Source organism: Tachyglossus aculeatus, chromosome 4 (assembly GCF_015852505.1).
Source record: "Tachyglossus aculeatus isolate mTacAcu1 chromosome 4, mTacAcu1.pri, whole genome shotgun sequence".
Taxonomy (NCBI): domain Eukaryota; kingdom Metazoa; phylum Chordata; class Mammalia; order Monotremata; family Tachyglossidae; genus Tachyglossus; species Tachyglossus aculeatus.
In genome coordinates, this window is record NC_052069.1 from 90083752 (window position 1) to 90109553 (window position 25802).

At 46.7% G+C, this 25802-nt stretch overlaps 1 protein-coding gene across 1 annotated transcript in view; it reads right to left on the minus strand.

Moving 5' to 3' along the window:
- Positions 1-23538, minus strand: part of TMEM67 (transmembrane protein 67) — a 75430-nt gene extending 51892 nt beyond the window's left edge. The window contains exons 1-7 of the mRNA XM_038745643.1: positions 23220-23538; positions 17602-17690; positions 15729-15822; positions 9785-9884; positions 5479-5548; positions 5307-5381; positions 2342-2404 (exon numbers count right to left, since the gene is read on the minus strand). Coding sequence (XP_038601571.1) covers positions 2342-2404; positions 5307-5381; positions 5479-5548; positions 9785-9884; positions 15729-15822; positions 17602-17690; positions 23220-23538 — 810 coding nt within the window. The remainder of the gene's footprint in view (positions 1-2341; positions 2405-5306; positions 5382-5478; positions 5549-9784; positions 9885-15728; positions 15823-17601; positions 17691-23219) is intronic.
- Between the last annotated feature and the right edge of the window lie 2264 nt (positions 23539-25802).

Sequence of the window (25802 nt, forward strand, 5' to 3'; positions counted from 1 at the left end):
CAAACATACTAACAAAATAAAATAAATAGAATAGATATGTACAAGTAAAATAAATCAATAAATATATAGAGTAAAAAATATGTACAAACATATATACAGGTGCTGTGGGGAAGGGAAGGAGGTAAGATGGGATGGAGAGGGACGAGGGGGAGAGGAAGGAAGGGGCTCAGTCTGGGAAGGCCTCCTGGAGGAGGTGAGCTCTCAGTAGGGCCTTGATCAGGTGTCCAACCTGATTACCTTGAATCTACCCCAGTGCGTCAAATAGTGCCTGTAAGTGCTTAACAAATACCATAATTATCGTCATTATCATTAAATATAAAGAACAATTTTTTGTGGGCTTTTTTTTAAGTAAAAAGAAAGCAAACATGAGGCTTCTGGTTTTTGTCTCTTCCTCCCGTCCCATAGGGAGAGGGGTTTCAGGTGGCACAAATCTTCCCTAGCAATCCGTGCCCCGCCGGGAAATCCCAACCCACTCCTTTCCTCCTTCCCTCCTTCCCCAGCTTCCCTGGCACAGTCTCGAGCACGGCTGTGGTGGTGGGTTTGGGGCAGCAGCAGTGGCAGCTCTCCCCAAAAGCTGCAGGAATCAATCAATCAATCAATCAATCGTATTTATTGAGCGCTTACTGTATGCAGAGCACTGTACTAAGCGCTTGGGAAGTCCAAGTTGGCAACATATAGAGACAGTCCCTACCCAACAGTGGGCTCACAGTCTAAAAGGGGGAGACAGAGAACAAAACCAAACATACTAACAAAATAAAATAGAATAGATATGTACAGGTAAAATAAATAGAATAATAAATATGTACAAACATATACAGGTAGACTGATTCCTCAATCTGGAGGAAATGATTCATTTTCATTCATTCATTCAATCGTATTCATTGAGCGCTTACTGTGTGCAGAGCACTGTACTGAGCGCTTGGGAGAGGACAACAATAAACAGGCACACTCCCTGCCCCAAATGAGCTTACAGTCTAGAGGAATGAGCTTAAAGGGGAGGAGAGCGGAGAGTGGAGGGAAACGCATCCTCCTGCTTCTCCCGCGGCAGCTTCTGTTCCCGAGCCTGGGAAAATGAGTCAGAACAGTGGATGGAAACCCGCCCGGGACCACGATCACTCTTGGTTCCTTCCTCCCAAGCTTCAAGGAAGATCCCACCTTCCTCTTCCGTGGCACAATCCCTGCTCAACCAGGAATGTCGATCCATAAACATTTAAAAATGCCTGTTAGATAAAGTCATCTTGAGGGGTTTTTTTTAAATGGTATTTGTAAAGTGCTTACTATGTGCTAAGCACTCTTCTAAACAGTGGGGTAGATATAAACTAATCAGATTGGATACAGTCCATGTCCCACATGGGGTTCACAGTCATCATCATCATCATCATCAATCGCATTTATTGAGCGCTTACTATGTGCAGAGCACTGTACTAAGCGCTTGGGAAGTACAAATTGGCAACACATAGAGACAGTCCCTACCCAACAGTGGGCTCACAGTCTAATCCCCGTTTTACAGATGAGGAAACTGAGGCACAGGGAAGTGTAGTGACTTAATAATAACAATAGTGATGGCATTCGTTAAGCGCTTACTATGTTCTAAGCACTGGGGTAGACACAAGGTAATCAGGTGGTCCCATATGAGACTCACAGTCATCATCATCAATCGTATTTATTGAGCGCTTACTATGTGCAGAGCACTGTACTAAGCGCTTGGGAAGTACAAATTGGCAACATATAGAGACAGTCCCTACCCAACAGTGGGCTCACAGTCTAAAAGGGGGAGACAGAGAACAAAACCAAACATACTAACAAAATAAAATAAACAGAATAGATATGCACAAATAAAATAAATAAATAAATAAATAGAGTAAAAAAAATATGTACAAACATATATAGTCTTAATCCCCATTTTCCAGATGAGGTAACGGAGGCACAAAGAAGTTAAGTGACTTGCCCAAAGTCACACAGCTGACAAGTGGTGGAGCCGGGATTAGAACCCATGACCTCTGACTCTTGAGCCTGGGCCACGCTGCAAGGTCACACTGTAGACAAGTGGCGGAGCCAGGATTAGAACCCGGGTCCTTCTGACTGCCAAGCCCAGGCTCTATTCATTGAGCAGTGCTGTTTCTCTGAGTGAAGTATTTCCCTGAATCACCACAGTGCTAAACTGTCACCCCACCCTGGAACCCAACTACCACTGTTTGACTGTTAGAACACCTGAATATTCCGAAGGAACTCAAAATTTTTCATTAATATTTTTCTCAAGTGTTCACTCGGACTGTTTCGAAAAAGGCTGACGGGTCAATCCTCCAGCAATAAAAGAGATTTAAAAAAATTCAAACATTACCAAACAAGCAGCTGCTGATGACTGTAAATATTCTGAAAACCAAGCTGAGGGAAAAGATGAACCCTGGAGGCATAAAAGAAAAATATATTAAATATTATTGGTTGAAATTTGTGAGGCAGTAAAAAGGGTTTTTTTTCCCAATAGTTATTTAGTGGCTTTTTGGATAGGTTCTTGAATGGTTTTATAAGGGTGATCTGTAAACCACCACAGCACTGAGAAAATACGGCATTACAGCTTCACTAGTTGGGGTGAGTAATAACAATAACAATAATAACAATAACAATAATAGCATTTATTAAGTGTTTACTATGTGCCAAACCCCATACTAAGCGCTGGGGTAGATCCAAGACAGTAAGATCAGACAAAGTCTTGATGTTGTGAAGATTGAACCAACAGAATTTAATGACAGATTGAATACGTGGGTTGCATGTGAGAGGAGTCAAGGATAATTCCGAGGTTATGGGCTTGTTTGACAGGACAGATGGTGGTGCTGTCTACAGTGACAGGAAAATCACGGAAAGAACAGGGTTTGGATGGGAAGATAAGGAGTTCTGTTTTGGATATGTTAAGTTTGAGGGGTCAGCAGGACAGTCAAGAAATGTCTTGAAGGCAGGAGGAGATGTGAGACTGCAGAGAGGAAGAGACATCAGGGCTGGAGATGTAGATTTGGGAATCATCCACATAGAGACGACAGTTGAAGCCGTGGGAGCAAATGAGTTGTCCAAGGGAGTGGGCGTGGAGATGGAGAAGGGGACCCAGAACTGAGCCTTGAGGGACTTTCACATTTACAAGATAGTAGGCGGAGGAGGAGCCCGCGAAAGACACTGAGAATGAATAGCCACAGAGAGGGGATGAGAACCAGGAGAAGACCGAGGCAGTGAAGCCGAGGTGGGATAATGTTTCCAAGTGAAGGGGGTGGTCGACAGTGTCGAAGGCAGCTGAGAGGTCAGGGAGGATTAGGATGGAGTAGAGGCCCCTGGATTTGGCAAGAAGGGGATCATTTGTGGCCTTTGAGAGAGCAGTCTCTGTAGAGTGAAGGGCACAGAAGCCAGATTGGAGGGGATCGAGGAGAGAATTGGAGGAGAGGAATTTAAAACGGCAAGTGTAGACAACTCGCTCAAGGAGTTTGGAGAGTAGGAGGGAGATGGGGCAATAACTGGAGGAAGCGATTGGGTGGCTCTAAAGGCAACTCTTTTCTTTGTTCAGATTAATGAGGGTGGGCATGTTTTTTGGGTTTGGGAGCCTAGGTTGTCCTTTGTTAAATATACTAGAAAAAGCTGGACCCTCTCTTATTAACAATGCCAGCTGCACTAGCACCAGTTTCCTTACTGTTCAGGGACAGTCATTCATTCAACCACATTCATTGAGCACTTACTGTGTGCAGAGCACTGTACTTAGCACTTGGGAGACTACAGTATAACAGTAAACAGACACATTCCCTGCCCACTTCATCCGACTTCAATTTAGGGATTATTTAAAATTGCCATTATCCTCCGAACCTTATTTGGGCTCTGAGCATTGCCCTCTATCAATAGAGAAGCAGCGTGGCTCAGTGGAAAGAGCGCGGGCTTTGGAGTCGGAGATCATGGGTTCAAATCCCATGGCAGATTTTGGCGATGTTGTGAAGGTGGGACCGTCAGGATGCAGTGAGATTGAATATGTGGGTTGACTGGGAGAGAGGAGTCCTTCTCTTTCGTGAGCTCCTCTTCTGTCTCTACCCCCTTTCTGTGGGAGGCTCTCAAGGCTCAGTTGGTAGCAGCTACACTCTGAACAGAGTAATTGTGTTTGGAAGCGCACAATACAGTTAGAAGGCATGGTCCCTGCTTTTGGAAACACATAATACAGTTAGAAGGCACGGTCCCTGCCCTTGAGGAATTTACAATCTAGCTGGGGAGATGAACGCTTAAATAAAGTACAGTTAGGGGGAAGCAATAAAGTGTAAAGATACGGATATCCATGTTGAGACATCCCGGAGGCAGGAGGGAAATATGGGACTGCAGAGAGAGAGAGAGAGTTGGAACTGGCGGGTTAGATTTGGGTGTCATCCCCACAGAGATGGGGCTGTGGAGTCCGATGGGTTCCCCAAGTGAGTCGGTGTAAAATAAGAAGAAGAGGGGTCCCAGAACAGAGCCTTAAAGGACACCCACAGTTAGAGAGAAACGTGCGTCGGTGGCGGGCCAGATGAGAACAAGCTACAGTGAGTATGTTTGCATTAGAGGAAAGAAGGGTGCAGGCTGCAGTGAGATAAGATAGGAGGGGACAAGCTGACAAGCTGATGGTAAGGAGTTTCTGTCTGATGTGGAGATGGAAGAAGAGCCATTGGAGGTTGTTGAGAAGCTGGGGAGACATGGATTCGGCGTCTTTTAGATAAGTGATTTGGGCAGCAGAGTGAAGTACGGCCTGGGGTCTGGCAGGGAGATCAGCGAGGAGGCTGATGAAATAATCAAGGTGGGCTGCAACAAGTGCTTGGCTCGGCATAGCGGCAGTTTGGATCAATCAATCAATAGGTATTTACTGAGGATGGCGAAGAAAAGGTGGATTCTATAGATGCTGGGAAGGTAGAACCAACAGGACTTGGTGATAGGCTGAACGTGCGGGTTGAATGAGAGAGATGAGTCGAGGATAACACCAAGGTTATGGGTTTGTGAGTCATGGAGGACAGCGCCGTTGTCTACGATGAGGGAAAAGACAGTGAGAGAGCAGGGTTTGGGGGAGAATGAAGAATTCTCCTCTGGGCATGTTCAGTTTGAGGTGTCGGGAGGATCATTTCATCATCATCATCATCATCAATCGTATTTATTAAGCGCTTACTGTGTGCAGAGCACTGTACTAAGCGCTTGATTTGATTTGATCATTTTCCACAATAGGTTTGAGGATTCCTGCTTAAAAAAACTAAAAAATTAGCTAGCGAGTAAAAACGGAAGAGGCTTTATATCATCAGAACAAAACACTAAATTGTACTTACAAGTTGCCCATAATGCACAAATGGGCTTCCTCGAGGAGGAAAATTCCCTGAGCCGCTGAAGCACGACCCTCCTGTCTTCATAACAAATGAGAGCGAGAGTCCAATTAGCCAACAGAGTAAATCATTTAGCATCGTGAACTTTTCCCTTAAACTTACGTTTATTTTTCCTTACCAGATCATTAGGTCTCGAACATTCACAGGTCTTTCTTATACTGATGAGTGTGTGTTCACATCTGAGACACCTGGTGGAAATGCCCCAAAAGAGTGAAAAGAACATTTTTAAGTAGCCAAAGATGCCCAGAGCAAAACCAGTGCTAGTTTGAAACGGGCAATAAACGTTATACCGGACACGAAAGGGCCTTAATAGCACAGACCTATCGGTCTTGTTTTTAGGCGACATTAAAAGGTGACCGAGAAACCGTATCCCGGCTCCACCACAAGTCTGCTGTGTGACCCTGGGCAAGGCACTTAACTTCTCTGAGCCTCAGTTCCCTCATCTGTAAAAATGGGGATTAAGATGGTGAGCCCCACGTGGGACAACTTGATCACATTGTATCCCCCCCCCCAGCACTTAGAACAGTGCTCTGCACATAGTAAGCGCTTAGCAAATGCCATCATTATTATTATTATTATTTTGTAATCATTTGCAATTACTTAAGGATCCAGTGGACCTGCCCCATGCAGAAGTCTGTACGGACTATTAATCAATGGTATTTACTGCACACTTACTGTGTGCAAAGCACTGTACTAAGGGCTTGGGAGAGTACGATGCAACAGAGGTGGTAAACATTCCTTGCCCATAAGAAGATAACGGGTAGAAAGTGAACTTCCAAATTTACCTCCCTAGCCCTGATATTTCATCAAATTAAAATTCCATAACCCCTCTTTTACCTCCAGGACTACTCATCTTCTCTCCTAATTCTCCTCCTCCTAACTTTTCCATCTCAGTTAATTAGACCACCATCCTTCCCATCCCAGGGGCCTCCAACCTTGGTGTCAGCCTAGACTCTTCGCTCTTTCACTTCTCACATTCAAGCTGCGTGGCCTAGTGGAAAGAGCCTGGGTTTAGGAGTCAAAGGACTCAGTTGTCTGCTGGGTGACCTTGGGCAAATCATTTAGTTCATCTGGGTCTCAGTTACCTCATCTGCAAAATGGGGATTAAGGCCGTGAGCTCTATGAGGTTTAGGGACCGTGTCCAACCTGATTATCTTGTATCTACGCCAGGGCTTAATACAGTGCCCGGCACACGGGGAGACCCTAACAAACACCAATAAGAAAATAAATCAAACCAACTGCCAAATCTGCCTGCTCGGCCTCCAAGATCGGCCCATTTTTTCCCCACTCAACAACTGCCACAACGTCACTTCAGTGGAAAGAGCAGGAGCCTGGGAGCCATAGGACCTGGGTTCAAATCCCAGCTCCACCACTTACCTGCTGTATGATTTTTGGACAAGACACTTCTTTGCACCTCAGTTCCCTCATCTGCAAAATGGGGATTCAGTACCTGCTCCCTCCTCTGACCCCACGTGGGATCTGATTATCTTGTGTCTACCCCCAGAGCTTAGTTCGGTGTTTGGCACACAGTCAGCGCTTAACAAATACAGCTATTACTATTATTATTGTTATTCCGTCTTCACCCTGACCAATGGAGCAGAGCCTAATTGCAGCCCCAGTGCCTTCCTGATTCTCCTCCTTTTATTTATTCATTCAATCGCACTTATTAAGTGCTTATTGTGTGCAGACTACTGTACTAAGCACTTAGAAAAGTACAATGCAACAATAAAAAGTGATATTCCCTGCCCCCAGTGAGCTCATCACAGTCTAGTGGGGTGGGCAAATAAATAAAATACAGATATATAGATAAGTGCTGTGGGGCTGGGGCTTCTTTAACTATTCCTTCTCTCTTGCTTTTGGTGGCTCCTTTTCCACCTCAGATTCCCAAACCTTAAGTGTCCCACCGGCTCTGTGCTGGAGCCCGGGAGTTCTTTCCCGTGTTACACTCATTGTCTGGAAGAACGCACCAATTTGCACGATTCACCTGCCAACTACTCCGGGGATGACTCTCAACTAAAATGTTATGGGTCTTTTAATGGTATTTGCTAAGTGCTTACTATGTGCCAGACATTGTAATAAACACCAGGGTAGCAGAAGATAATCAGGTTGGACACAGTCCATGTCCCACCCAGGGCTCACAGTTTTAAACCCCATTTTACAAATGAGGCCACTGAGGCGCAGAGAAATTAAGGTCACACAGCAGACGGGTGGCGGAGCCGGAATTAGAATCCAGGTCCTCTGTGTCTCAGACCCGTGCTCTATAATAATGATGGCATTTATTAAGCGCTTACTATGTGCAAAGCACTGCTATAAGCGCTGGATCCATTAGGTCACACCACTCTTCATTCCTAAAAAAAATCGAATATTTATTAATATTCTACCGCTTTTAAATATATTAATGCTTTACTCCTCCATTAGAATATTAGTTTCTTTTGTGCAGGGACAGTGTTTTATGTTTCTGTATTACTTTCACATGTGCTAGAGAAGCAGCGTGGCTCAGTGGAAAGAGCATGGGCTTTGGAGTCAGAGGTCATGGGTTCAAATCCTGGCTCCACCAATTGTCAGCTGTGTGACTTTGGGCAAGTCACTTCACTTCTCTGTGCCTCAGTTACCTCACCTGGAAAATGGGGATGAAGACTGTGAGCCCCCCGTGGAACAACCTGATCACCCTGTAACCTCCCCAGCGCTTAGAACAGTGCTTTGCACATAGTACGTGCTTAATAAATGCTGTCATCATTATTATTATCATTGTAACCTCTCCAGCGCTTAGAACAGTGCTTTGCACATAGTAAGCACTTAATAAATGCTGTCATTATTATTGTAACCTCCCCAGCGCTTAGAACAGTGCTTTGCACATAGTAAGCACTTAATAAATGCTGTCATTATTATTATTATTATCATATCAGTTATCAATTGTAAGAAAGAAAATACAAAGAAAAATACTCAGTTACAGGTTTCCCTTGCCAATCTAAAGAAAAATGGGGAAACAAGCCAAAAACATTTTTCGCCTATTTTAAGCATAACACTCTGCTTCCCTGAAGCATTATTCAGGGAATACATGAGTAATGGCTTGAAGGTCTTATTGCCGGTAAACGTATGATAACAGAGCATTTTAAACAGTTATAATTAATTTCTAGTGTCAGAGAAGCCCACTGCAACTCCCGAAGCAGTCAGCATATAACCATATAGTGTAATACACCACCCGAAAAAAAAACTAAATAAAACAAAACAAAAAAAGGGGTTATTTGGAGCTCTAAGCCATGAGAGCCAAAATGACCTATGGAAAATTGAACAAGGAGAAGCAGCGTGGCTCAGTGGAAAGAGCGCGGGCTTTGGAGTCAGAGGTCATGGGTTCGAATCCCGGATCCGCCACATGTCTGCTGTGTGACCTTGGGCAAGTCACTTTACTTCTCTGAACCTCAGTTCCCTCATCTGGAAAATGGGGATTAAGACTGTGAGCCCCCCGTGGGACAACCTGATTCCCTTGTAACCTCCCCAGCGCTTAGAACACTGCTTTGCACATAGTAAGCGCTTAATAAATCCCATTATTATTATTATTATTATTATTTGGAGTAAGAGGTCATGAGTTCAAATCCCGGCTCCGTCAATTGTCAACCGTGTGACTTTGGGCAAGTCACTTCACTTCTCTGGGCCTCAGTTACCTCATCTGCAAAATGGGGATTAAGACTGTGAGCCCCCCGTGGGACAACCTGATCACCTTGTAACCTCTCCAGCGCTTAGAACAGTGCTTTGCACATAGTGAGCGCTTAATAAATGCCATCGTTAAGGATGTTGAAAACTGCAGTTGGAAAAACTGGGTGGCAAGAGATAATTACACTAGTGCGTTGCAGCCAGATCTTTTCTGTGTTACCTGCTACAGAGCAAAAAGGGGCCAATTTAAATCAATCAATCAATCAATCAATCGTATTTATTGAGCGCTTACTATGTGCAGAGCACTGTACTAAGCACTTGGGAAGTACAAATTGGCAACATATAGAGACAGTCCCTACCCAACAGTGGGCTCACAGTCTAAAAGGGGGAGACAGAGAACAAAACCAAACATACTAACAAAATAAAATAAATAGGATAGGTATGTACAAGTAAAATAAATAAATAAATAAATAGAGCAATAAATATGTACAAACATATATACATATATACAGGTGCTGTGGGGAAGGTGCTGTGGGGAATTTAAAGCAACCTATTATTTTTTTTTCATTCAACTGGGACAAACTGGCCACCTCCAAAACTAAATATCACTTACCTCGAGACTGAAAACTCGTCCTCTAGACTGTAAGCTCGTTGTGGGCAGGGAATGTGCCTGTTATATTGTTATATTGTATTCTCCCCAGCGAATCGTACAGTGCTCTGCACACTGTAAGCGCTCATTAATACTACTGGCTCAATAAATATGATTGACTTACCTGTTTCCTATAATATTGGCAGCTGAGAGAGAGCTTTCTGTTCCATTACAAGGTATGCACATTGCCGAAGCCATCAACTTTCCATCGGCATCCCTTTCCACTAGTTTCAAAACAGAAATAAAGGGAGCAATCAATATGATTTATCCCATGAACCATTAATAGTCATTTCTTAACGTCATAGGCTAACCCTCATCGTCAACATCAATGGGATTTATTGAGAACTTTTTTGTGCGCAGGGCACCGTCCTTCCCAAGCCCTTAGTACAGTGCTCTGCACACAGTAAGCGCTCAATAAATACGATTGAATGAAGCACTGGAATAAATGCACGCTTATCAGTTGGACGCAGTCCATGTCCCACGTGGGGCTCAGTCGTAATCCCCATTTTACAGATAACGGAGACACGGAGAAGTTAAGCGACTCGCCCAAGGGCACCCAGCAGACAAGTGGCGGAGTCAGGATTAGAACTCAGGCCCTCTGAGTCCCAGACCCACGTTTGTTTGCACAAGGCCACGCTGCTCCCAAAGTCTTCTCTCCATCTATTTTTCCAACAGTAAAATTCACAATCAATAACTAATTCGTGACTTGGTTTCTGCGGCAGGTTTACATTTGAATGCAAATTTGAATTTGGCCCTGCTGAGAGCTCACCTCCTCCAGGAGGCCTTCCCAGACTGAGCCCCTTCCTTCCTCTCCCCCTCGTCCCCCTCTCCATCCCCCCCATCTTACCTCCTTCCCTTCCCCACAGCACCTGTATATATGTATATATGGTTGTACTTATTTATTACTCTATTTATTTATTTATTTATTTTACTTGTACATTTCTATCCTATTTATTTTATTCTGTTGGTATGTTTGGTTCTGTTCTCTGTCTCCCCCTTTTAGACTGTGAGCCCACTGTTGGGTAGGGACTGTCTCTATGTGTTGCCAATTTGTACTTCCCAAGCGCTTAGTACAGTGCTCTGCACATAGTAAGCGCTCAATAAATACGATTGATTGATTGATTGATTGAATGAATCTTGAATTTACGCGATAAGGGTTATAGAAATTCTAAATTGTAGTACCGAATAAGCTTTATAGAATATTATCAATGTTTTTGGATCAAATCAGTCACCTCTTGAGGAAACCCAATGCCCACGTCGAGCCCATTTCGCTACTTATCATTCAACTTCCGCTGCATCCACCCAATTTTCCACTTGCCCTAGCCCGAGGATTGCTAAAGAATATCTTCGACCTGATTCTCAGAATCGCGGTGTGACTCTGGACTACCAAGGCACAGCAGACATGATCAGTGCGTCAGGTAATAATCATTGTGGTTTTTGTTAATCAGCCAATCGTATTTATTGAGCACTTACTATCTACAGAGCACTGTACTAAGCACTTAGGAGAATACACTACAACGGAATCAGCAGACGCCCATAATGAGCTTACAGTCTAGAGGGGGAAATAGACATTAATATGAGCGCACAAATACTTTCAAATGTATAATTTAATGAAATGTATAAGTGCTGTGGAGTTGGGGGTGGGGAGAATATCAAGTGTCCATGGGTCACAGATTGAGGTGCATAGACAATGCAGAAGGTAGAGTGCTTACTATAACAATAATAATAATAATAATAATAATAATAATGGTATTTGTTAAGTGCTTACTATGTGCAAAGCACTGTTCTAAGCGCTGGGGGAATACAAGGCGATCAGGTTGTCCCACGTGGGGCTCACAGTCTTCACCCCCATTTTCCAGATGAGGTAACTGAGGCCCAGAGAAGTGAAGTGACTTGCCCAAAGTCACACAGCTGACAATTGGCGGAGCCAGGATTTGAACCCATGACCTCTGACTCCAAAGCCTGGGCTCTTTCCACTGAGCCACGCCGCTTCTTCTTACTATGTGCCAAGCACTGCGCTAAGCGCTGGGTAGACGGACGATCACCAGGTCCCACATGGGGCTCCCGGTCCATGAAGGAGGGAGAACAGGGACTGAATCCCCACTTGGCAGATAAGGGAACTGAGGCACAGAGAAGCTAGGTGACTTATTCAAGGTCACACAGCGGGCAAACAGTGGATTAGAACCCAGATCTCCTCACTTGGCAGATAAGGGAACTGAGGCACAGACAAGTTAGATGACTTGTTCAAGGTCACACAGCAGGCAAACGGCGGATTAGAACCCAGATCTCCTCACTTGGCAGATAAGGGAACTGAGGCACAGAGAAGTTAGATGACTTATGCAAGGTCACACAGCAGGGAAGCGGCAGATTAGAACCCAGATCCTCTGACTCCCGGGCTCATGATCTTTCTGCTAGGCCACACTAGAACCTTTATGCAGTTTTGACAGGCCTTCCCAAAGCGTTTGATACCCTCTAGACTATAAACGCACTGAGGGGAAGGGAGTACAGTGCTCTGCACATAGTAAGCGCTCAATAAATACGATTGATGAATGCTCCTGGGGAGCAGAGTGGCCAGTCGATAGACCAATCAATCAATCAATCGTATTTATTGAGTGCTTACTGTGTGCAGAGCACTGTACTAAGCGCTTGGGAAGTCCACGTTGGCAACATCTAGAGACGGTCCCTACCCAACAGCGGGCTCACAGGCCTCGGAGGCAGTAGGACCTGGATTCTAATTCAGGGCTCCTTGATGCACAAGAAACAAATAATCCCCACAGCTGCAAAAATTGGCCGAGTATTTTTTTTTAGAAACGTAAGCACTGACTCCATGAGGGAAACACCAGCGGTCCTCTCCATGGGCTCGAGATCACCGTTTTGGCCCACGGCTTTTAGGGCAGGAAAAGGCGGCCGAGGTTGGCTCACCCCACCTCTCATCATCATCAATCGTATTTATTGAGCGCTTACTATGTGCGGAGCACTGGACTAAGCGCTTGGGAAGTACAAATTGGCAACATATCGAGACGGTCCCTACCCAACAGCGGGCTCACAGTTTAACCTCTCGAAAGGTTTTCCCAGTTCCACCTCTCGAAACTGGGAAAAGGCCAGAGGTGCCTGGCTTAGTGGAATCAGCCCGGCTTGGGAGCCAGAGGACGTGGGTTCTAATCCCGGCTCTGCCGCCTGTCCACTGTGTGACTTGGGCAAGCCACTTCACTCCTCCGGGACTCAGTTGCCTCACCTGGAAAATGGGGATTAAGACGGTGAGCCGCGCTGCTTCCTTAGGGGCCTTCGATGCGGTCTCTAGAGTTCAGGCAGACTGGGATGGGAGTGGGTTGGACGGTGGAAGGGGCGAGGTGATGGACTTTATATCCCCTGGAATCCGTGACCACCAGCAGCCACTCAAGTGGGTCCAACCGGGGCAGAACCGCACAGAAATACAATCTCACAATATAGTTCATCCATGTAGTTGAGTTAAACAGCTCGGGAAGTCTTGAATAATTACGAGAAGCAGCGTGGCTCAGTGGAAAGAGCCCGGGCTTTGGCGTCAGAGGTCGTGGGTGCGAATCCCCGCTCCACCACAAGTCTGCCGTGTGACCTTTACAGATGAGGGAACTGAGGCACCGAGAAGTGAAGGAAGTTGTCCAAGGTCACACTGCAGACAAGCGGCAGAGCTGGGATCAGAACCCACGTCCTCTGTGCCCTTTCCACTCCCCGTGCTGACTTTTTCTGTCACTTGACTGAAGAAGTCACTTAACTTCTCTGAGCCTCAGTCACCTCATCTGTAAAAACGGGGATTAAGACCGTGAGCCCCACGTGGGACAACTTGATCACACTGTATCCCCCCCAGCGCTCAGAACAGTGCTTTGCGCATAGTAAGCGCTTAACAAACGCCATGATGATGATTATTATTACTTCAGAAAGACCCAGCGGCGTATCCTTATGCTGTTTGAAAATAAAACTACTTCTGTCCTTGTGAGAAACATATCACAGGTTCAGCGTTGGGGTTTTTTTTTCCGACTTAAACAAGCATTCTCTCCCAAGCCCCGCTCAGGATGGCACCTGGAGAGTTTCCAGTCCTCTACCCGTCTCAACTAGGGGAGGGAGAGTCAAGCAGAGTACAGTGCTCTGCACATAGTAAGCGCTCAATAAATACGATTGATTGATTGATTGAAGCAGAGGCCTACCCGCTCCATTCCTAGCTTGGGCAGTGGCTAGCGAATGAAAGGCTACGAGTCAAAACTCCCCTGTGCCAGGCAGCAGCTGCGTGGGGGACAATCAAGGGTGGAGACTCAAGTTTACCATGCAGGAGGAGGTAAAGGTAAACCATGTCCGCCTTTTTACGCAGAAAACTCTAGGGCTCCACTACCGGAACAACTGCATCCTCATCATCGATCGTATTTATTGAGCGCTTCCTATGTGCAGAGCACTGTACCAAGCGCTTGGGAAGTACAAATTGGCAACATATAGAGACAGTCCCTACCCAACAGCAGGCTCACAGTCTAAAAGATGCAGACGGAGGCGGGAGAGATACGTCCGTGGCGTCGCAATGGGTTGGGTTGAGTCAATGGCACGAGGCGAGACGATCACTGATTTTCTTCCACGCCAATCTGATCGGTGTCCATTGCGAACCTTTTAGACTGTGAGCCCACTGTTGGGTAGGGACTGTCTCTATATGTTGCCGATTTGTACTTCCCGAGCGCTTACTACAGTGCTCTGCGCATAGTAAGCGCTCAATAAATACGATTGATGATGAACCGGACAACGGTTCCCGAAAAGGAATGTGTCCTCCATCCTTCAGGAGATCAGCCTCTTTGTAGCGCTTTTCACACTGGAAGTCAGGGCCCATATGGAGGCAGGGAGAGGGCGGGACAGAAAAAGTCAGCACGGGGAGCGGAAAGAGCACAGACCGGGAGTCAGAGGCCGTGGGTTCTCATCCCAGCTCTGCCACTTTTGTCTGCAGTGTGACCTTGGACAACTTCCTTCACTTCTCTGTGCCTCAGTTCCCTCATCTGTAAAATGGGCGTGAAGACTGTGAGCCCTTTGTGAGACAGGAACTGTTTTCAACCTGATGATCTTACCCCAGAGCTTAGTACAGTGCCTGACATATGGTAAGCCCTTAAATACCAGAAAAAAAAGTGACAGGAAGATCTGAGGGGGTTCAGGGAAGCTGTCGTTGTCAGGTTCCAAACAGCGGGGTGGAATCACTATAAAATAACTTGTTTACGCCCTTCCCCAATGTGCTCACCGATATTTTCCCCCAATTTTCCCTCCTCCCGCTCTCCCTTCTGCATCACTGATAATAATAATAATAATAATAATAATGGCATTTATTAAGCGCTTACTATGTGCAAAGCACTGTTCTAAGCGCTGGGGAGGTTACAAGGTGATCAGATGGTCCCAAGGGTGGATCACAGTCTTAATCCCCATTTTACAGATGAGGGAACTGAGGCACAGAGAAGTTAAGTGGCTTGCCCAAAGTCACACAGCTGACAATTGGCGGAGTCGGGATTTGAAACCGTGAGCTCTGACTCCAAAGCCCGGGCTCTTTCAATCAATCAATCGCATTTATTGAGCGCTCACTGTGTGCAGAGCACTGTACTAAGCGCTTGGGAAGTACAAGCTGGCAACATATAGAGACGGTCCCTACCCAACAGTGGGCTTTCCACTAGGATTTGTAATAATAAAAAGCTCTGAGAAATAAAAATCACTTCACTTCTGAATTCATACTTGTTGCCCCTAGATGGTTTTTGATCATCATCATAATAATAATTATGGCATTTGTTAAGCGCTATGTGTCAGGCACCGTTCCAAGCACTGGGGTGGATACAGCAAATTGGGTCGGACACAGTCCCGGCCCCACGTCGGGCTCACAGTCTCAATTCCAGATGAGGTAACCGAGGCCCAGAGACGTGAAGTGACTTACCCAAGGTCACACAGCAGACAAGTGGCAGAGCTGGGATCAGGACCCCTGAACGTCCGACTCCCGTGCTGCTACCCCATTCAGTCGACCGCTCTCACACATTCGAACATACAAATCAACAGCACTGGTTTGTGAAGTGTGTGTTTCTTACCCAAAGTATGTTTGGTGGGACACTGGCATTTTCCCTCTGGAGTTAAATCATGAGGACAAGAAATGCAATTCCAGCCATCTTCAGTAACTCCTTTCTACAGAATAAAATACAGATTTAAAATGTCTTCCAGGGACAATACCGCTACCACTTTAGCCCTTGTTTAGCCCCAAACCACTTGGCTAGACCCACTCCCCAACCGCCCCGGGGGTTGGCACTGAGGGTATTCATTCATTCGTATTTCTTGAGCATTTACTGTGTGCAGAGCACTGTACTAAGCGCTTGAGAATTACAATTCATGTTACAATTACGATTATGTTGCCAACTTGTACTTCCCGAGCGCTTAGTACAGTGCTCTGCACACAGTAAGCGCTCAATAAATACGATTGATGGATTGATTATTGTTATTACGGGGATACAGGAAACACTGGGAAGGAAAAACTAACCAGATTTAGCAACAGACATAAGCTCCTTGCGGACAAGAAATGCGCTGACCTAGTCGGTTTTACTATCCTCTCCCAAGTGATTGGTACAATGCTCTGCACACAGTCAGTGTTCAATAATCAATCAATCAATCAATCGTATTTATTGAGCGCTTACTATGTGCAGAGCACTGTACTAAGCGCTTGGGAAGTACAAACTGGCAACACATAGAGACAGTCCCTACCCAACAGTGGGCTCACAGTCTAAAAGGGGGAGACAGAGAACAGAACCAAACATACCAACAAAATAAAATAAATAGGATAGAAATGTACAAGTAAAATAAATAAATAAATAAATAAATAGAGTAATAAATAAATACCACCGATTGATGTGAGAGTTGAAAGAGAATGAGAATCAAGGACACTGTGATGACTGCGGCCTTCTGCGAAGCCAGGTAACATGGTGGAGTTGTAGACTGTGATGGTAAGCGCTTAGTACAGTGCTCTGCACACAGTAAGCGCTCAATAAATACGACTGATTGATTGATTGATTGATTGATTGAAGGAGAGGATTTAGGAGGGAAGATGAGTAGTTTGGTGGCATATTGAGCTTGGAGTGCCTGGGAGACTTCCACAGGGAGATATCTTGCAGGCAAGAGAAAAAGCGAGATTGCAGATGACGGCAAGAGGTTGGGATTTCGGAGACGAGCACAGAAAGCACCTAGTTGAAGCCTTGGGAGTGGATGAACTCCAAGAGAGAGTGGGAGAAATGGAGAAGGAAGGGATCCCCACTCCCCCCTCACCCCCCCAAAGCAGAGCCTCGAGGGCCACCTCGTTAGGAAGTGGGAGGAAAAGTCAAAAAAAGGAAAGGATGAAGAGCAGCCAGAGAGGTAGCAGGAGAACCAGAATCAATCAATCAATCAATCGTATTTATTGAGCGCTTACTGTGTGCAGAGCACTGGACTAAGCGCTTGGGAAGTACAAGTTGGCAACATATAGAGACGGTCCCTACCCAAAAGTGGGCTTTGCTGGTGAAACCAAGATTAGATGGCATTACCAAGAGGCGAGTATGCTCCGCAGTGTGAAAGGCAGCCAAGAGGTTAAAGAGGACGAGGACGAGGTACAGACTATTAGATTTGGTGGAGGAAGTCACTGGTAAAATGGAAAATGTTTTGTTTCGTTGTCTGCCTTCCCCTTCTAGACTGTGAGCCCGTTGTTAGGGAGGGACCGTCTCTCTATGTTGCCGACTTGTACTTCCCAAGCGCTTAGTACAGTGTTCTGCACACAGTAAGCGCTCAATAAATACCACTGAATGAATGAATGAAAAACGAAACCTGGAAAATGTTCACTCTTTTTCAAATGGGGTAAATTCGATTGCATAAAAGCCGACTTGGAAAGTTGGTTAAAATGTAGTCTCCACTGAATTTTGAGAACTGTTTTTAGTTTTTACTTACCATATTTTCCGGACACTTTTCACAAATAACAGAGGATCCGCTATTATTAGAAACCAGCTTGAAACCCGGCAGACATGTACACGAAGTACCTAAAGGGAAAAAAAATTCCATTTTGTGCTTTAGTGGGCAAATGTACTCTCTCCCCCCAAGATGGGAAAAACCTTAATAGCTCTTAAATTCTAACTTTAAGTGAAGGTTTATGATCGACAGAACGGCCAAAGAAAAGTCATAACCTTTAGACACACGTAGGGGAACAGAGCACTGAGGAAGACAGGTGTAGGAAAGAGAAAAAGGCATTATGCTATGGTTAGGCTGGTCTTCTGTCTCAGTTACCCAAACGAACAAATGGGGTTGATGAAATAATAATAATAATAATAATAACAATAATAATTATAATGGCATTTATTAAGCACTTACTACGTTTGTTGTCCGTCTCCCCCTTCTAGACTGGGAGCCCCCCGTGGGACAACCTGATCACCCTGTAACCTCCCCAGTGCTTAGAACAGTGCTTTGCACATAGTAAGCGCTTAATAAATGCCATTATTATTATTATTATCATTACGTGCAAAGCACTGTGCCAAGCGCTGGGGAGGTTACAAGGTGATCAGGTTGTCCCCTGGGGCGCTCACAGCCTTCATCCCCATTTTACAGATGAGGTAACTGAGGCCCAGAGAAGTGAAGTGACTTGCCCAAAGTCACACAGCTGACAATTGGCAGAGTCGGGATTTGAACCCGTGACCTCTGACTCCAAAGCCCGGGCTCTTTTCACTGCGCCACGCTGCATCTCTAAATGACACGTAATCTCATGTCACGAGATGAAATGAAGACTGTGAGCCCACCGTTGGGTAGGGACCGTCTCTATATGTTGCCAACTTGTACTTCCCAAGTGCTTAGTACAGTGCTCTGCACACAGTAAGCGCTCAATAAATACGATTGATGATGATGAAGACTATGAGCCCACTGTTGGGTAGGGACCGTCTCTATATGTTGCCAACTTGTACTTCCCAAGCGCTTAGTCCAGTGCTCTGCACACAGTAGGCGCCCAATAAATACGACTGATTGACCCGTAATCTCAGCTGCTGACGGCAGGAATCAAAAATGGGAGCCCCTCCACCCTAGATTGTAAACTCACAATGGGCGGGGAAAGTGTCCATCAACGCTGCTGTCTTGTACTCTCCCAAGCGCTTAGTACAGTGCTCCGCTTGTAGTAAGTGCTCAATAAATACAACCGATGGGGCCAATCTATAGCTCTCCCTCCATTCCCAGGGAAGGTGGAAAAAAAGAAATACGTTTTCCAAATATCCACCAGGAAAGGCAGGCCGAGGGGCAGTCCTACCCCTGACTGGTGGCGTCTCTCTCCTCGCCCTCCGCCTCCTCCTTCCTAAGTGTCCCCTACCCTGTTCCTCCACCGAAATTTCTGCCCATCACGAAGACCGGCGCCGTTCGCCCCGCGCTTAGTACAGTGCTCTGCACACAGTAAGCGCTCAATAAATACGATTGATTGATTAGCAAAGCAGGAACAGGCTGGGCAGGAGAGTTTCAGGATTATTACGGCGGGAAAGCGTGAGGAGCCTGGGAGCTTTTCTGCGGGGAGTGGGGTGGGGTAGGGGAGAAGGTTAGAGGAGATCAGGAGGGTCAGAGCATGGGAGAAGCAGCGTGATCTACGGTATATACAGGGTAGACAGAGCGCACGGGCCTGGGTTCTAATCCCGCCCTCCCCCCTTGGCTGTTGTGTGACCTTGGCCAAGTCATTTCACTTCTCGGGGCCTCAATTACTCCTCTGTAAAATGGAGATGAAGACTGTAGGCCCCACGAGGGACAGGGACTGTGTCCAATCTGATTGTCTTGAATCAATCAATCAATCAATCGTATTTATTGAGCGCTTACTATGTGCAGAGCACTGTACAAAGCGCTTGGGAAGTACAAATTGGCATCCCATCCCGGCACTTAATAATAACGATTACGATATCAGTTAAGCGCTTACTTCGGGACGGGTACCGTACTAAGCGCTGGGGTGGGTCCAAGCAGATGGGGTTGGACCCGATCCCTGTCCCCCGTGGGGCTCCCAGTCTCCCATCCCCATTTTCCAGATGAGGGAACTGAGGCCCAGAGAAGTGAAGCGACCTGCCCAAGGTCCCAAAGCAGATGGGTAGCAGAGCTGGGATTAGAACCCATGACCATCTGACTCCCAGAACAGCGTTTAGCAATAGTAATGATAATAATGATATGGAATTTGTAAGCGCTTGCTATGTGCCAGGCACTGTATTAAGCACTGGGATGGATCCAAGCAAATGGGGTTAGGACGCAGTCCCTGTCCCACATGGGGCTTGCGGTCTCCATCCCCATTTTCCAGATGAGGGAACTGAGGCCCAGAGAATAATAATAATAATCATGGCATTTGTTAAGCACTTACTATGTGCCAAGCACTGTTCTAAGCCCTGGGGTAGATACAAGGTCATCAGGTTGTCCCACATGGGACTCCCAGTCTTCATTCTAGTGCTTAGAACAGTGCTTTGCACATAGTAAGCGCTTAACAAATACCATCATTATTATTATTATTATTATTATTATTATCCCCATTGTCCAGGCGAGCTGAGGCCCAGAGAAGTGAACTGACTTGCCCAAGGTCACCCAGCAGACAAGTGGCAGAGCTGGGATTTAGAATCCAAGTCCTTCTGACAGCCAGGCCTGGGCTCTAGCCACTGTGGATCTAGTCCAGTGCTTAGGACAGTCAGTGTGTGGCACCCAGTAAGCGCTTAGCAAATAGCACTATGATGATTATTTGTTCATTCATTCATTCTATTTATTGAGCACTTACTGTGTGCAGAGCACTGTACTAAGTGCTTGGAAAGTACAATTTGATTATTGAGGATGATAGTATTTGTTAAGTGCTTACTACGTGCCAAGCGCCGTTCTAAGCGCTGGGGGAGATACAGGGTAATCAGGATGTCCCACATGGAGCTCACGGTTTCAATCCCCATTTTACAGATGAGGTTACTGAGGCCCAGAGAAGCGAAGTGACTTGCCCAGAGTCACACAGCAGACAAGTGGCAGAGGTGGGATTGGAACCCACAACCTCCAACTCCCAAGCCCGGGCTCTTGCCACTAAGCCATGCTGCTTTCCAAAGAGAATAACAGTAATGATAATAATAATAATAATAATAATAATAATAATAATAATAATGACAATAATAATCATAACAATGATGGCATTTGTTAAGCACTTACTATGTGTCCGGCACTGTTCTAAGCGCTGGGGGAGAGACAGGGTAAGCAGGATGTCCCTCTTGGGGCTTGCAATTTTAATCATTCATTCAGTCCTATTGACTGAGCGCCCGCTGTGTGCAGAGCACTGTACTAAGCTCTTGGAAAGAGCAAGTCGGCAACAGATAGAGACGGTCCCTACCAACAACGGGCTCACAGTCTAGAAGGGGGAGACAGACAACAAAACAAAACAAGTAGACAGGTGACCTCATTTTCCAGATGAGGTAACTGAGGCCCAGAGAAGTGAAGTGACTTGCCCAAGGTCACACAGCTGATAAGTGGTGGAGCTGGGATTAGAACCCATGACCTCTGACTCCAAAGCCCGGGCTCTTTCCACAGAGCCGGGCTGTTTCTCTGCTTGTGTTTGGTCCTCGGGCTGTGGGGGAGCTGGGCGGGGAGGGCGAGAAAGAACTGTGGCTCAGTGGCAACAGCCTGGGCTTGGGCTCAAGTCTGAGCTCCCCAAAGTCACTCCCCCCCGCTCTCAACCCTCTCTGCTACTCTCCCATCCTTCCCAGCAGTATCCTCAGAGGAGCTCTCCTCCCTCCTCTCAAGTGCTACTCCGGCCACCTGTGCTTCTGACCCCATTCCCTCTCATCTCATGAAATCTCTCGCTCCGTCCCTTCTCCCCTCCTTAACTTCCATCTTCAACCGCTCACTCTCCACTGGTTCCTTCCCCTCTGCCTTCAAACATGCCCATGTGTCTCCCATCCTAAAAAAACCCTCTCTTGACCCCACCTCACCTTCTAGTTATCGCCCCATCTCCCTCCTACCATTCCTTTCCAAACTCCTTGAACGAGTCGTCTACATGTGCAAAGCACTGTTCTAAGCACTGGGGATGTTACAAGGTGATCAGGTTGTCCCACGGGGGGCTCACAGTCTTAATCCCCATTTTACAGATGAGGGAACTGAGGCACAGAGAAGCTAAGTGACTTGCCCAAAGTCACACAGCTAATTGGCAGAGCCAGGATTTGAACCCATGACCTCTGACTCCAAAGCCCAGGCTCTTTCCACTGAGCCACGCTGCTTCTCCAATATACTGTCCTCTCTCAATCAATCAATCAATCGTATTTATTGAGCGCTTACTGTGTGCATAGCACTGTACCAAGCGCTTGGGAAGTACAAGGTGGCAACATATAGAGACGGTCCCTACCCAACGGCGGGCTCACCACTTACTGTGTGGGCGAGGTGAGCGTTTAGTACAGTGCGCTATAGTATTTATGAGCCCAGCCTGGTCCAACTGGTACTCGAGGGAAAAGAATTCTCTCCTACACAACACTGGCCCTAACTTCGGTTTTCCATTCAATCAATCAATGGCACTTATCAAGCAATTACTGTGTACTAAGCGCATGGGAGAATACAATACAATAAACATTATTTTTTTCCAAATGGTATCTGTTCAGCGCTTTCAATGAGCCAAGCCATTATGCACTGCGGTAGATACAAGATAATCATCATCAATCGTATTTATTGAGCGCTTACTATGTGCAGAGCACCGTACCACGCGCTTGGGAAGTACAAATTGGCAACATATAGAGACAGTCCCTACCCAACAGTGGGCTCATCAGGTTGGACACAGTCCCTGTCCCACACAATAATAATGATGGCATTTGTTCATTCATTCATTCATTCAATCAATCGTATTTATTATTCATTCAATCGTACTTATTGAGCGCTTACTATGTGCACAGCACTGTACTAAGCGCTTGGGAAGTACAAATTGGCAACATATAGAGACAGTCCCTACCCAACAGTGGGCTCATCAGGTTGGACACAGTCCCTGTCCCACATAATAATAATGATGGCACTCATTCAATCAATCGTATTTATTCATCCATTCAATCGTACTTATTAAGCGCTTACTGTGTGCAGAGCCAAACGCTCGGGAAGTACAAGTCGGCAACATATTCATCCATTCAATCGTACTTATTGAGCGCTTACTGTGTGCAGAGCACCGTACCAAACGCTCGGGAAGTACAAGTCGGCAACATATTCATCCATTCAATCGTACTTATTGAGCGCTTACTGTGTGCAGAGCACCGTACCAAACGCTCGGGAAGTACAAGTCGGCAACATATTCATCCATTCAGTCGTACTTATTGAGCGCTTACTGTGTGCAGAGCACCGTACCAAACGCTCGGGAAGTACAAGTCGGCAACATATTCATTCATTCAATCGTATTTAGGGAGCGCTTACGGTGTGCTGAGCACTGTATGAAGACTGTGAGCCCCAGGTGGGACAATCCGATGACCTTGTATCTCCCCCAGCGCTTAGAACAGTGCTTGGCACATAGTGAGCGCTTACCAAATACCCTTATTAGTAGTATTATTATTAAGATGATGGGGCCGGGGCCTCACCTTGCTGGTCCGGGCGCCGTCCCGCTCCGCAGGGGGCACAGGCCAAGGAGGACGCGTCGAAGAAGTGGTGCGGGCCGCAGGCGGCGGGCAGGGGCAGGGGAGGGCCGGGGAGCAGGGCCCCCGCAGCCCCCGCCGCCATCACCGCCCCCAGCAGCGCCCAGGCCGCGGACCCCACGATGCCCACGATGCCCATCCGCGCTCCCAACCTCCCCGTCGCCATGGCACCCGCCCCCTCGCGCTGATTGGTCCGCGCCCGCCCGTCGTCATGGCACCCACCGCGCTGACTGGTCCTCGCCCGCCCGCCCCGCCCCGTCGCCATGGCACCCGGCACGCCCCCTCGCGCTGATTGGTCGGCGCCCGCCTCTCGTCATTTCATTCAATCGTATTTAGCGAGCGCTTACCGTGGGCACAGCACTGGACTAAGCGCTTGGGAAGGACGAGTCGGCAACATATAGAGACGGTCCCTATTCATTCATTCAATCGTATTGAGCACTTACTGTGTGCAGAGCACTGCACTAAGCGCTTGGGGAAGGACAAGTTGGCAACTTAGAGAGACGGTCCCTACCCAACAGTGGGCTCACAGTCTAGAAGGGAGAGACGGAGAACAAAACACAACATATTCACAAAATAAAATTAATAGAATAAATATGTACAAATAAAACAGAGTAATAAATACATACAAACATATATATGTATTATATATCTCTCCCTCTCATCATCATCAATCGTATTTATTGAGCGCTTACTATGTGCAGAGCACTGTACTAAGCGCTTGGGAAGTACAAATTGGCAACATATAGAGACAGTCCCTACCCAACAGTGGGCTCACAGTCTAAAATCTCTCCCTCTCCCCCTCGTCCCCCCTCTCCATCCCCCCATCTTACCTCCTTCCCTTCCCCACAGCACCTGTACATATGTATATATGTTTGTACATATTTATTACTCTATTTATTTATTTTACTTGAACATATCCATTCTATTTATTTTATTTTGTTAGTATGTTTGGTTTTGTTCTCTGTCTCCCCCTTTTAGACTGTGAGCCCACTGTTGGGTAGGGACTGTCTCTATATGTTGCCAACTTGGACTTCCCAAGCGCTTAGTACAGTACTCTGCACACAGTAAGCGCTCAATAAATATGATTGATTGATTGATATACAGGTCATATATATAGACCCACCATGCCCCCGCCCCTCGCGCTGACTGGCCAGCGTCCATCCGCGTCGCCCCGTCGCCATGGCACCCGGCCCGCCCCCTCACGTTGATTGGTCCGCGGCCGCCCGTCGTCATGGCACCCGCCGTGCCCCGCCCCCTCGCGCTGATTGGTCCATTCCCGCCCCGGAGCCAACGGGGCAGCCAATGGGGGGCCGTCCTGCTTGCGTCCCTGGGTAACCAGGGGCAACCGGGCCCAGCAACGGCCGGCGGGGAGTGAGGCGGAGGGAAGGGAGGGGGACAACTGAGGAACAATAATAAGGAGAATAATAATAACAATAATGATGGCATTTATTAAGCGCTTAATATGTGCAAATCACTGTTCTAAGCGCTCGGGAGGTTACAAGGTGATCAGGTTGTCCCACGGGGGGCTCACAGTCTTCATCCCCATTTTCCAGATGAGGGAACTGAGGCCCAGAGAAGTGAAGTGACTTGCCCAAAGTCCCACAGCTAATTGGCGGAGCCGGGATTTGAACCCATGACCTCTGACTCCAAAGCCCGGGCTCTTTCCACTGGGTTGGAAGGGAGGGGGACAACTGAAGAACAATAATAAGGAGAATAATAATAATAATAATAATAATAATGATGATGATGATGGCATTTTTATGCGCTTACTGTGTGCGCTGTTCTAAGCGCTGGGGAGGTTACAAGGTGATCAGGTTGTCCCACAGGGGGCTCACAGTCTTCATCCCCATTTTACAGATGAGGGAACTGAGGCACAGAGAAGTTAAGTGACTTGCCCAAAGTCACACAGCTGACAATTGGCGGAGTCGGGATAATTATAATAATAATGAGGGTATTTGTTAAGTGCTTACTATGGGCCAAGCACTGTTCTAAGCTCTGGGGGACATACAAGGTGATCAGGTTGTCCCACGTGGGGCTCACAGGCTTCATCGTTAAAGCAGGGATGAAGCAGCGTGGCTCAGTGGAAAGAGCATGGACTTGGGAATCAGAGGTCGTGGGTTCAAATCCCAGCTCCGCCGCTTGTCAGCTGTGTGACTTTGGGCAAGTCATTTCACTTCTCTGTGCCTCAGTTACCTCATCTGTAAAATGGGGATTAAGATTGTGAGCCCCACGTGGGACAACCTGAACAATTTATATCCCCCCCAGCGCTTAGAACAGTGCTTTGCACATAGTAAGCGCTTAACAAATACCATTATTATTATTGTCCCCATTTTACACATTCACTCATTCAATTGTATTTATTGAGCGCTTACTGTGTGCAGAGCACTGGACTAAGCGCTTGGGAAGGACAAGTCGGCAACATACAGAGTCGGTCCCTACCCAACAGCGGGCTCACAGGCTAGAAGGGGGAGACAGACAAAAAAACAAAATACATGAGGGAACTGAGGCCCAGAGAAGTTAAGTGACTTG